Here is a 12389-nt window from a genome sequence, read left to right as displayed (position 1 = left end):
GAGGGGAGAAGAGCTTGGGGTTTTGTTGCCACAACCCTACTGTAATCCAACATGTAACTGTTCCCTAGAGGTTACCCGGACCTCCTCTGGCTGCTTCTGGAGAAATCTGCCATTCAGAGCAGGGGAGGGATAGAGAGTCCCCATGCTCTGCCCTGACCAAAGCCCATCAGGGTCACAGGATGTCCAGGGCACTGACTAGTCAGTGTCAGAAGAGGGTGGCCAGGATGAGGGGGGCTCTGGAGGCCAACACATGGGAAGGACTCCTGAGGATGCTGAGTCAGAGGAGAGAAAGTCCAGGAACATAAGGGCCTCCTTCAAAAACCTGAAGGCAACCTGGGGAATTACTGTGCTCTCGTTTCTAGAGGTGACTAAGCAAAGATGGGCTATACAACCCTTGATTCCAATCGGAACTTCTGCTCAGTTTGGGAAGCCGGACCAGGCCCCAGCCCTCTGGTAGGGTATTAAGGCTGTGTACAGGCCCTGGCACAGGCCGACCCTCTGACCAGGTCCGAAGTCCCCTTTCTTGAACTACCAGAAGTGCTTCTCAAATCCGTCTCCTCCCTGGATTCCTTCTGGATTGACTAGAGAAGGGCTGAAGCTTTCTTCCAGGCCACGCCCAATCTCACAGCCCCCTACCACTGCACTATCCCCCCCTCTGCTTTGCTTTGGAAGCTGCTGGGCTCTGCCGCGGTGTGACCCGGGTGCTACGGGGTCTCATTGCCAGCTGCTGCGGGCAGGCTTCAGGGCTGGGTTCTGCCGACAGCATCTGCCATGTGGGCACCTTCACAGGATTCCTTTAAGCACTCATTCAGCAAATGTTGCCTGGGGGCCTGTTACAAGCCAGGCATCAGCTAGGCCCTCTTAGACAGATGCTTGCAACACGTATTCCCTGCAAACTGCTGCTCTCTCTGCGAGGTGCCACACAGCTGAGCACTTACTAAGAGAATCCCCTTAGGAGACACCCCCGCCAGCTCACACTTCTCTCCTGGGTACCCTCTTACCTTAAGGAGGTGCTGTTCAATTGGTAAGGATCCCTGCAAGAGACAGATGTGTGGGCTCAAGCAGGTGAGGGGAAGGGACATGGAGACTTATGGGATCAGGTAGAGCCTTGGCACATGCCATGCGCGTTCCAGCCTCAGAAGGGGGAGAGAAGAGGGACCCCCACTGCGGCTACCGGGCCAGCTTCATAGCTTGAGCAGCCCTGGGAAGGGCAGGGAAGGGGCATGGACAGGGAGTCCTGGCTGGTACCCACCAGTTCCGCAGTGAGCCCAGGCTGTCCTGGCAAACCGTTGTTTCCAGGCACTCCCTGTAGCCAAGAAGAGACACGAGTGAGTGGGCTCCATCTCTCTAGCCTGCTGGTCAGCCTGTTTCCTTCTTATCACCCCGCCTCCTCTTCCCCTTGTCCTGCAGAGCTGAGAGCCCTGGTTGGCACAAGGCTGACATCTATTCTTAGCTCAAAAGCCTCTCGACCCTCTTTATAGGGAAAGCCAAGGAGGCCCAGAAGAGTGAACCCCCCAAACCAGTCCAACAGCGAGTGTTTTCCCCACACACCAGAGGAAGGTCAGAAATTGAGTAGAGGGTCTTCCATGGAACTACTGTTTATTTCTGTGCTAAGTCATTTTTCTATATTTTCTCTTTCTCTTTCTTTTTCCTTTTTTCTTTTTTTTTCTTTTTTTTTTAGAGACGGGGGTCTCACTCTGTCACCCAGGCTGGAGTGCAATGGCATAATTATAGCTCACTTAGCCTCGAACTCAGCTCAAGCGATTCTCCCACCTCAGCCTCCTGAGTAGCTGGGACTAGAGGCGCTCACCACCACGCCCAGCTCATTCTTTTGTATTTATTGTAGAGACCAGGTCTCACTGGTAGGCTGGTCTCAAACTTCTGGGCTTAAGTGATCCTCCCACCTCAGCCTCTCAAAATGTTGGAATTATAGGCATGAGCCACCACACCCAGCCTACTTTCTCATTTAATCATCACAGTTATCTTGTTGAACTAGGTGCTGTTATCTCCATCTTAAAAATAGCACAAAGAATCCAGAGGAGGCCGGGTGCGGTGGCTCACGCCTGCAATCCTAGCACTTTGGGAGGCTGAGGCGGGCGGATCACCTGAGGCCAGGAGTTCAAGACTAGCCTGGCTAACATGGCAAAACTCTGTCTCTACTAAAAATACAAAAATTAGCAGGGCTTGGTGGTGTGTACCTGTGGTCCCAGATACACGGGAGGCTGAGGCAGGAGAATCACTTGAACCTGGGAGATGGAGGTTGCAGTGAGCCAAGATCATACCACTGAACTTTAGTCTGGGCAATCTTAAAAAAAAAAAAAAAAAAGAGAGCCCAGAGTAAGTACTTGCCAAAGGTCACAAGTTGAGCAAGGCACAGAGCTGAGGTCCAGAGCGAGGATCACTGGCTTCTAACCCCTCTCTTAACCACGATTCCAGCATCAGTCCTCAACAGACATCTCCAGAACATTCACGGTCACAGCAAGGGTGGGTGCTTGCCAGTCAGATTCATCTAGATACAAAATTCTGACTACCTGTGTAACTTTTGGCAATTTATTTGGGGGAAAAAATTCTATGCCTCAGTTTCCTTATCTGTAAAACAGGGATAGTTTATGGTGAGGCTTCAAGGAGACAATGGCTGCAAGGATGGTTACGTTAGATGCATGTCATCCGGACACTGTTCCCTTGCAGATTCCTGAGGCACATTTGCATATTAAACACTCTATGGAGGCAGGGAGTATGTTCCATTTTGAATCCCCAGTGCCCGACATGGAGGAGGTGCGCATTAAGTACGTGTTGAGTGAACGCACCGCTGCTCAGCCTGTTCCTCCCTGCACAAGATTTCCTTGGTGCACTCTGAGATATGGCCTCCCTTCAAGTCCCAGCTCCCAGCAATGGAACATATCACCAGCCTCCGAGCAATTTCCAGGCAGGCTCTACCAGGCCTGGGTCAGACCTGGAGCCAGCCACCATCCGGCCCTGCTGGCTTCTCCGTGCACTGTCAGGGCTTAGAGCAGTGCCTGGCACGGGAAAAATGCCTTGAACATGTCAACTATTTTTATTTATTTATCTATTTATTTATTTATTTATTTATTTTGAGATATATCACTCTGTCTCCCAGGCTGGAGTGCAGTGGTACAATCTCAGCTCATCGAAACCTCTGCTTCCTGGGTTCAAGCAATTCTCCTGCCCCAGCCTCCCGAGTAGCTGGGATTACAGGCATGTGCCACGAAACCTGGTTAATTCTTTTTGTATATTTAGTAGCGATGGGGTTTTGTCATGTTGGCCAGGCTGGTCTCGAACTCCTGACCTCAAGTGATCCGCCGACCTCGGCCTCTCAAAGTGCTGGGATTACAGGCATGAGCCACCACGACGGCCCAAACATGTTAATTATTATGCCCTAAATCATTATTCATCCCCTGCTCCCCTCTCCATGGCCAGTGTGTTAGTTCAGGCCTGATGTTTTGTAATTGTTTACCCAACCTCCCAGAACTAAATGTTCTACCTGCTGTCCTACTGTGGAAGCGAAGTGCAGCCAGAATTGAAACCTAGGCTCAATGACCTACTAGTTGCCTCAGGCAACTTTCTTGACCTCAGTGCCTCAGCTTCCTCCTCTGTGAAATGGATTGAGATGAAATGAGATAACTAAGCACTGGGACTATACGGCCTTGGATGAGTAAGTGCTGTACATCCCTGAGCCTGTTTCTATACTTGAATAAATGAGCTGCTCGGCCCTTCTGGATCCCACCTGGCATGGGGCAGGTACCTGTCAGCAGCAGCCTCGGCTTGGTCTCACACGCTGGCACTAGGCGAGGACTCTGGTGCCTGGGACCAGACTCAGCAGTCACTCTTTTCTGCCTCATTCCCCAGCATGTCTTGGCAGGGTTCATGCTACATCAGCTCTCACTTATTAATGGGTCACTTTGAAATGACTCTTATGCTTCCCCAAGGAAACTGCAAGCCCTCTGCAGACAGAATCCTGTTTCCTGGCAGTGTGGCAGGAAGCCCCAGACACTCGGCAAATGTGTGGCTGCAAATATGTGGCCTGGGCTCTAGTTCAGCACTTCCAATGGGGTAGAGAGAATTGGGATCCTGGCAGAGACTCCCATCAGCAACAGTGGCTCACTAGAGCAGACTCCCAGCCCACGGTGGCAGGGGAGGTGTGCCAAGGTAGCGGGAGCGGGGAGGGAAGATACGAAATGTATCAAATCATTGGGGCAAGGAGGAGTAGCTTGTAAAAAGCTTCCCTGTGATGCTGCCCTGCTTCTTCAGGTGAGGATCACTCTCTTAGGAGCTGGGAGCCAGACACACAGACGGTGGTGTCTATGCCACCTAGAACCTCTGGAAAACATGGCTTGGTATGCAAATCACTGGGAACTGTCCTGAAAGGCATCAGAAGAAGGCAAAAAGGGCTTTGCATGGGGAAGCCCCAGTCCAGCATTGTCAGTTCCTAATTGGGTGGCCTTAGACAAGATACTCCGTCTCTCAGGGCCTCAGCTTGTCCAGCTGTGACTTAGGAATAATGACACTGCCTTCCTGTTGGGGGTTTTTATGTAAGGCTCAAATGAATGAAAGAATGGATGTAAAATAATAATAGTACTCGTCATCATAACAATGATAGCTAATGCCTTCTAAGCATTTGTCACATAAATAATATATAATAGTCATGGGCACTATTCTATACGCTTCACATGCATTAACTTGTTTAATACTCACAAATGCCCTATGAGTTAGGTGCACTTAGCAGAAGAGGGCAGTGAGACACAGAGAGGTTAAGGAACTTGCCTACCATCACACAGCTAGCACAAGGCAGAGCCGGGATTCAAGTTCAGGCTGCCTGGCTCTGGAATGTACCCTTTATTCACAGCGTCACACAGATCTTGGCTCCTAATGCTCTCCCCTCACTATCTCTGGCTTCCTTGCGATTCCCCAAACACATCAGGCACGTTCCCACCTCTGGGCCTTTGCACTGGCTGCTTTCTCTGCCACAAAGCCTCTCCCTCACAGCTTCTCTCCGCATCTCCTTTCAGTTTTGATTCAAACGTCACCTTCTTTTCAGTACACTTTGCAAACACTTCTCCTGCCCTCGTCCCATTTTCTATCCTCACTCCCTGCTTTACCTTTCTCCTTCGTACATATCACTTTCTAACATACTATATTTTATTTATTTATCTTGCTTATTGTCTGTCTTTCCTACTGAATATAAGCTCCAAGAGGGCAGGGGCTTTTATTTTTAGCCACTACTGTATTCACAGCACTTAAAACAGTGCTGGAAAAATAGCAAATGTACAAAAAACACGTGTTGCATGAATGAGTGTTGAATGCTGCTCCAAAACAGTGGGCCGGGCTCTGTACCAGGGCAAGGGATTTTTATCTGACCCAGATTGTGGGCTCCTGACAGCTGATGCAACAGGGCATTCCTTGAAACTGTGCTGGGAGTGCAGTGCCTGGCCGAGAGGCTCAGTGCGCCCTCCTTGCCACCCTGGTAGGTAGCTGAATAGAGGAGTGAGAAATGGCATGTCTGTGTTTTTGGGGTGGAGGAGAAGTGTCCTTGGGGTCCAGCCTGGAGCAGCCACCCTGACCGCATGAGCTCTGCCACCCAAACTCCTCCTTCTCTTCTCCCCCTTTACCTGCAGCCCGGGCACTCCAGGGGGGCCTGGTGGTCCAGGAATACCTGGTGGACCCTGAGGGAGAGAGGAAAGAGTCAGAGCCAGCAAAGAGCTCTGCCCCATGGCTGAGAGCAGCTGTTTAGGGTGGACAAGCCGTGGGGTGCTGGCGGACAAGAGGAGACAAGCGACACACCTGCGGGCCCGGCTGCCAGGAGCTGCCCATCCAAAGTCCCGGAGCACCCTGGGTGGGAGTAGGGGTCGCAAAAGAAGGGGAGAGGTTATAGGCAATGTCTACACCAAGCGCGGGGCTGCGTGGGGAGGCGGATGGCTGGGGTGTGCGGCCCTGCGGAGCCCTTGCACACTGGGCACCAGACGAGGCTGAAGCTGCTCCTCTCCCCCGGGCTGGGGGAAGGCTCTCACAGTGCCACTTACCGGCATGCCAGAGAAGACGAGGTCTCCTCGAGAGGGGCAGGAGCACTCCCCTGGCTCACCCTGAAAAGACAAGAGCCTTTGTGAGACATGGACGAAGACAAAGGGGCTCTTGAAATGGACATCCGAGAGGCATGGGGCTCTAGAGACAGAGAGGCCAGGGTTTCAATCCAGGATCAGCCTCTTATGCTGTTGCCCTTGGGCAACCTGTTCAACCTCTCTGCACCTCAGCCTCCTCGCCTGTAAAATGGGAACAGTAATTCCAGGCGCACGGAGTCTCAGGAAGACAAAATGGATTCATGTATACAGGGGTCCTGTCGCATGGAGATTATTCAGCAAACCACGGTCCTGCTGTTACAGTCATCAGTTATAACCTTGTCTGCTGCCATGCAGGTAATCTTGCCTTCAGTACAACTGCAGCCCCGCTCCCCTGGCTTCCATGCCCTTCTCTCAGGGGCCCCTCACCTCTCTGCCCTCTCACCACTAGTCCTTCCCAGCTCACTTCCTGCCCCATCCTCTGACTCAGCCCCCATTTGAAAATGCAGCTGCCCTCCTAAGGGGGCCTTGGAGTTTTCCAGTCTCCCATAATCCTGGTTGAGTCTCAGGCCAGCAACCAGGTGAAGTTAGGGATATGTGGAGCCCCTGAAACGAGGGAGCTGGGGGTAGGAAGGAGCCCAGGATGCCTCCTCCACCCCCATCCTCCAGTCCAAGGCAGCTTCATGTGCACAGGCTTCCCTGATTCGTGGTGGGAAGGCTGGAGGGGCTGCTAAGCCCCCAGCATATGGGTCACAGGCCCTTGGAACTCACCTTCTCTCCTCGTGGTCCCTTTTCACCCTGCAGGGAAGAAACACAGAAAGGTGAGCAGATAGGGGTGCTGAGGCAGGGCCAGCCATGGCTTCCTGCTGTCCCGAGACACTGTACTCACTGGTGTCCCTCTGGGTCCCGTCTGTCCTTGCTGCCCATCACGGCCCTAAAGGGAGAGAGCCCAGAGTCAGAGGGTGAGACTGGGCAGCGGCCAGCCATCTGGCCTGCTGCAGAAAGGGGCTGTAGGACAAACAGAAGCAGCGCCAGGCTCCTCTGGCACCCAGGGCCCACGTTCCAGAGGAGGAGACTGAGGTGCCGGACAAGGAAGAAGACTGGCATTTCCTGAGCACATCTGGGTGCCAGCCACCGGGCCAAGTACCCATCAGGGAACATTGAATGGAATCCCCTCTCCCAGTCCAGCAGGACGGTATTGTTCTGGTTTTCAGGTGAGGAAACTGAGCCTTAAAGAAACTTCATGATAGACCCAGCAGCCAGGTGCAGCCAGGCGTGTGTAGCCTGAAGTCTCTGCTCTCTCCTCTCTCTCTTTAGTGCTTGATACACTTTCTCCCTATCACAAAAGTTGTGTCTGTTGACCTAACTGGGAGAAGGGGATTTCAGCCCCTTTTTTATCCACAAAAAACTGGAGACTTTGAGAAGCTGTCACTTGCCTAAGGTCACACCCCTAGCAAGTGTGCGGCTGAGGACGGGAAGCCTGCTGGATGGAATTCAGCATGAGGAGAGGTCTGGAACATTCTCCTGGAAAGGAAAGGAGCTTGGACAACGGCATGGAGTCTGCTCAGGCCAGGAGAGGCCAGCCTGGCCACACAGGGCATTCCCATAGCTCCTTCATGTGGGCTCCTCCACCTTCACACTTGGGACTTGAAGCTCCCTGAGGATCTGGCCCACGTCTCTCATTCTGCGCTGGGGCTCCCTGGGACAGGCAGGAATCCTGGCTGTCCAGCTCTGCGGGGCAATAGAGACTGGCTGTGTGGACTTCAGCGAGTCCCCGCCCGCTTTGGACGTTGGTGCACTCTCCTATCAGTGAATCCCAAACTGGAACTAGAATTTCTCCAGGGATCCGCAAAGATAGAAGAGGATACAGTTCACTGGGCTATTTTTAACATTAACAAAAGCCCAAGACAAATTACGCATTTGCCCACCACCTGGCATGGAACAGACTGGCTGAAAGGTAGCATGCCTTTGATTTAGGCTGCAATTAGATTATCTGGTAAAATTCTAGCGGGTTCATGTGGAGTAGAAGCTGACGACTACACAGGTCTTTGATGACTAAAAATGAGAAAATGCACTTATGATTACTTAATCCATGCAATTTGTTCAATAGACACGTCTTTTAAAACATGGGAGCCACTGGGGGAATAGTACAAAGGGAAGATCTTTCCAATTACACTGGAAGTAGTTGCTGGTCTGGATCTGTGCTGTCTGATACTGTAGTCCATAGCCACATGGGGCTATTTAAATTTAAATTAATTAAAATTAAATGTCACTTAAAATTGAGTTCCTCAGTCACACTAGCTGCATTTCAGGTGCGCTCAACAGCCACCTGTGGTTGTGCCGAACACAGCGTTTCCATCCTCATAGACAGCTGTACTGGGCAGCACTGGTTCACATGTCCCTAATGACTAGGGATGGGCTTTGAGTCAGACAGGCCTAGGTTGAAGTCTGTGGCTCTGCCTCCTCACCCTCTGACCTTCAATTTCCTGATCTATGAAGTGAGTTCCCTTACAGGGCTGATGTGAGGATGACATGAATTTCTGTGTTTAGAGCGTAGCACAGGACCTCAGCATGATCACTGCTCAAAAAATGGTGGTGAACATTATTGTATTATTCAAGCATTCCCTTAAAGAAGTGAGGTCTTCCTTGTCTGAGGCTGGGCTGAGGCCTCTCTCCTCCCATGCCCTGTGCTGCTGGGATGGGCAGGGTCAGCTCCGTGCCCTCTTCCCAGCAGAAACATCCTTGGTTCCAACACCACCACCAGAATGGAGCACAGAGAAGACTTACCGGAGGCCCAGAGACACTGGCCCCAGGAGGTCCCATGGGTCCGGTGGCTCCTTTCACCCCTGGAGATCCCTGTGTAAGAGAGGGTACAAAGGTTGCAGGGGCAGAGTTGGAAGCCAGCTATAACCCAGCAGGTAAGACACATCCCGACAGGTCTTGGAAGCCCTCTGATAGGCATCACTTGGCCCCCGTGTCCCCTGTGCCTGCTGCTGGGACACTCTGGAATACTGCAGGCCCAATGCCCATGGAGGCAGAGGCTCACCTGGGCACCCTTCTCTCCAGTGGGGCCAGGTGGTCCCCGAGGTCCCGGAAGTCCCTGCAGATGGAAGCACAGTTAGTTAACCCATATCCTAGAATGGCCCTCTCACCTGCTATCCTCCTCCAGGACTCAGGCAGACGTACCTGAATGCCAGGCAAACCCGGGGCTCCAGGCTCCCCCTGCAAGTCAGAAAGGGCAGACTAGCACACAGCAGCCACAGCCAACCTGTTCCTCTGGCCCTGCCACACCGGCAGACCTGGTCTGGGTGGGGCATCTACCAGCCCAAATTCAGAAGAGCTCCCCAAGGAGACCCTGAGGGTCAGAGAGGCTGGGGTCAAAGGCAAGTCCCTGACAGAAGCAACAGCAGGCCAGGGTTATGGCCTGACTCCTGATCCCAGAACTAAGTCCTGTGCATCTGGGGCAGGCAGAGCCCTGCAGTTTGGGAGTGGATGGAATTAGGTAGTTGGCTAATAGAAGTATTGAGGGGACAGGCAAAGGCAAGGCTAGAGACTCACCTGGGGTCCCTGGACTCCCCTTCCTGGAGGCCCTGGCTCTCCCTGAAGAGGCAGAAGGACAGTCCCTGGCTCGAGGTTCCCCAGTCACCCTTCACCCTTCTCCCCAGCCCCTTCTCCCCCAGCTTCTTCCTGCACTGCACCCTGCCTCCATTTCCCACTCCAGGTCCACTGCCCCCATGGATCGGTCTATCCCACCCCCTGCCCTCACGTAGCTGCAGCCCAGGGCCCCAAGACTCACACATACCTGCATGCCCTTCAGACCTGGGGGCCCTTGAACTCCTGGTAGACCGGGTTGGCCCTAAAAGGCACAAGGTGGCCCATGGAGTCCCTGCAGGGGAAAGGGGGACAGGAGGGAGAGGAGGCAAAGCCCAGGCAGGGAAGGGCCAGAGGGCAGGCAACTCACGGGTTTACCAGGTCGGCCCACGCCTTCGGGACCCGGTTCTCCTTTGGGGCCGGGCTGCCCAGGCCGTCCTGCCACATCTGTCACTGTCCCCTGCAGGCTGGGGCAGGCAGTGCAGCCATCACCCTGGTCAAAGATGGGTACAGCCTGGAGCCCATGAGCCAGCGCTGGCACCCAGGCCAGGATACCCTGCACCCCTCTGAACACTCTGCCCCTTGAATGCTCCCACCTCAGCCTGGGAAATCAAAACAGGCCCCTGACACTCCTAGCAGAGGAGAAGCCCCGAGGAGCCTCCACTCAGTGACTCTGACAGCCGTTAAGGCCCCAGCTGGCCCTGCAGTCCTTCCCTCACTGGTGCGCCACCTGATTTTTTATGCAGCAAACTCCCCTGACCCCAACCCCCCCACCTGACTAACCTTTTCTCCTTTTGGCCCCACAGGGCCCCGAACTCCAGGCTCCCCAGACAGTCCTGGCCGCCCTGTGGTTCCCGGCGTTCCAGGGTCTCCGGGATTCCCAGCATCACCCTGTAAGGAGCGGAGTTCAAGGAAGGCAAGGCCGGCCCAGCTGGGGGCAAGTTGCCCCCGGGACCAGCAGGCACTCACGGTCCTTTGCTGGGGCTGAGGGTTCAGGGCTAGGGAAGGAGGAAAAGGAGGCAAGGAGGGGATCTGAGAGGATGCTGTGCCCACCCCCATGCCCACAGAGGCCCTCTCACCTTCTGCCCCTTCAGTCCACGCTCTCCAGCCTTGCCCTGAGGAGAAAGAATTTCCGGCACCCGCTCACTCATACCAGCCACCCTGAAGTGCCTGGCACCACATCAGTTCGGGGCATACAACAGTAAATAAACAAAACGAAATCTCTGCTTTCGTGCTAGTGAAGCATTCTTGCCCAGGGTCGGAGGAGAGATTTGTGCCAGACTCCTTGCCTGGGTGACATGGGCAAATTAGCTCATCTATCTCTGTACCTCAGTTTCTTCAGCTGTCAAATGTGGATGATAAAAATAGTATAGGCTTCTGCCCTATAGGGATCCTGTGAGGTTAGACAAGCGAATATGTCGTGTGCAGCAGTGCCTGGCACATAGTGTCCACTGTGGCAGTGCTGGCCATTACTATGAAAGCAGTAACAGTGATAATAACCACAGTGGTAACTGCCATTTCCCCAGTGCCCATGGTGTGCTGCTAAGCACTTCACACACGTCATTACTAGGCTTTACTCTGTGCAAGAAGCAGAGGTGGAGAGAAGTGACTTGCTCAAGTCAAAGACTTAGTAAGAGGCAAAGCTAAGATTGGAACCCAGGTCTCTCTGGTCCTAGGATGGTGCTCTTTCTGCCCACTCTGCCATACTCTGTCCCAGGATAAAGGGCAGAGACCTGTGAGGGCAGCTCCTTCTGGAGACAGAGGCTCTGACCCCGCCACACCCTCCCCACTACCCCCAACTGCCCAGGGAGTCAAGAGACCCAGGCAGGACCCCTCCCCTGTCCTAAGCCCCGCCTGCATCCCCCTCCAGAGGCCCCTGCCTATATCCCACCTCACCTGTTTTCCTGGCAAGCCAAAGCCTGGAGGCCCAGGTTCCCCCTTCTCTCCAGATGGGCCAGGCAAGGCCACCACACGGACATCCCCATCCTGAAGGTTGGACAGGGCTGGACACGGCTCACAGGGCTCCCCCTGCCAGGCAAGGACATTGGGTTAGGGGGTCCTCCAGGCCCTAGCGCACTTGAGCCAGGTTTGGAATCTAGGGCTGGGGAATGTCACTGGGTCTGACACTGCACCTCTGCTGGGTGAGGGGTTATCTCGGGAAAGATGAAGGGAGAACAGGAAAGAAACAAAGGTGGAGCTGAGTGATCAGGGGTCTCGTGCCTTGCCAAGGAGTCAGACTCTGCCTAATAGACAGCAAGGAGCCCCAGAGGGTTTGAAGTCGAGCAAGACGGGTGTCTGTCTAGGAAGCTCACCCAGGCTGCAGCACGGAGAATGTCCCCAGACTCACCTTCGCCCCTTTGATGCCTACTGGTCCCACTGGTCCTGGTGGCCCCTGCATGTTAAGACGCTCCAGGTAATGCCCAGCAGCTGCCGGGGCCATGCCTGTCAGCGCCTCCCACCTTGTCCTCTCCCAAGCTGTTGCCATCCCAAACATACTTACTGGACTGCCAGCTGGCCCTGCCTCCCCGAAGTTACCCTGAGAGAAAGCACAAAAGCCATGACTGAAGAGGGGACGCAGTCTAGGTGCCAGAGCAATTGCAAACCCAAACCTATAAAAGCAGCCCCTTTGGATGTCCAGACTACCCTCTCATGTCCAGAGAGGAAGAGGGCTTTCTCCAAGGTCCCCAAGGGAGTCTGTGACCAGCCAGGGGCTAGAAGCCCTATTTC

The 12389-nt window shown here is 53.9% G+C and overlaps 1 protein-coding gene across 7 annotated transcripts in view; it reads right to left on the bottom strand.

Moving 5' to 3' along the window:
• Positions 1 to 12389, bottom strand: part of COL16A1 (collagen type XVI alpha 1 chain) — a 51592-nt gene that overhangs the window by 21461 nt on the left and 17742 nt on the right. For 4 of the 7 annotated variants that reach the window (XM_007979637.3, XM_007979647.3, XM_037993139.2 and 1 more), the window contains 18 exons: positions 12163 to 12198; positions 12010 to 12054; positions 11559 to 11690; positions 10742 to 10777; positions 10446 to 10553; positions 10033 to 10155; positions 9874 to 9927; positions 9630 to 9671; positions 9258 to 9293; positions 9118 to 9171; positions 8859 to 8927; positions 6961 to 7005; positions 6843 to 6869; positions 6039 to 6098; positions 5800 to 5847; positions 5628 to 5681; positions 1253 to 1306; positions 1002 to 1034 (listed from right to left, as the gene is read on the bottom strand). In XM_007979637.3, the coding sequence (XP_007977828.3) occupies positions 1002 to 1034; positions 1253 to 1306; positions 5628 to 5681; positions 5800 to 5847; positions 6039 to 6098; positions 6843 to 6869; positions 6961 to 7005; positions 8859 to 8927; positions 9118 to 9171; positions 9258 to 9293; positions 9630 to 9671; positions 9874 to 9927; positions 10033 to 10155; positions 10446 to 10553; positions 10742 to 10777; positions 11559 to 11690; positions 12010 to 12054; positions 12163 to 12198 (1056 nt within the window). The remainder of the gene's footprint in view (positions 1 to 1001; positions 1035 to 1252; positions 1307 to 5627; positions 5682 to 5799; positions 5848 to 6038; positions 6099 to 6842; positions 6870 to 6960; positions 7006 to 8858; positions 8928 to 9117; positions 9172 to 9257; positions 9294 to 9629; positions 9672 to 9873; positions 9928 to 10032; positions 10156 to 10445; positions 10554 to 10741; positions 10778 to 11558; positions 11691 to 12009; positions 12055 to 12162; positions 12199 to 12389) is intronic. The other 3 variants (XM_037993044.2, XM_007979648.3, XM_037992971.2) reach the window with 2 other exon arrangements.

The sequence above is a fragment of the Chlorocebus sabaeus genome, chromosome 20, assembly GCF_047675955.1.
Source record: "Chlorocebus sabaeus isolate Y175 chromosome 20, mChlSab1.0.hap1, whole genome shotgun sequence".
Taxonomy (NCBI): domain Eukaryota; kingdom Metazoa; phylum Chordata; class Mammalia; order Primates; family Cercopithecidae; genus Chlorocebus; species Chlorocebus sabaeus.
Note: the sequence above shows the minus strand (reverse complement) of the source record. Positions and strands in the feature narration are given on the sequence as shown.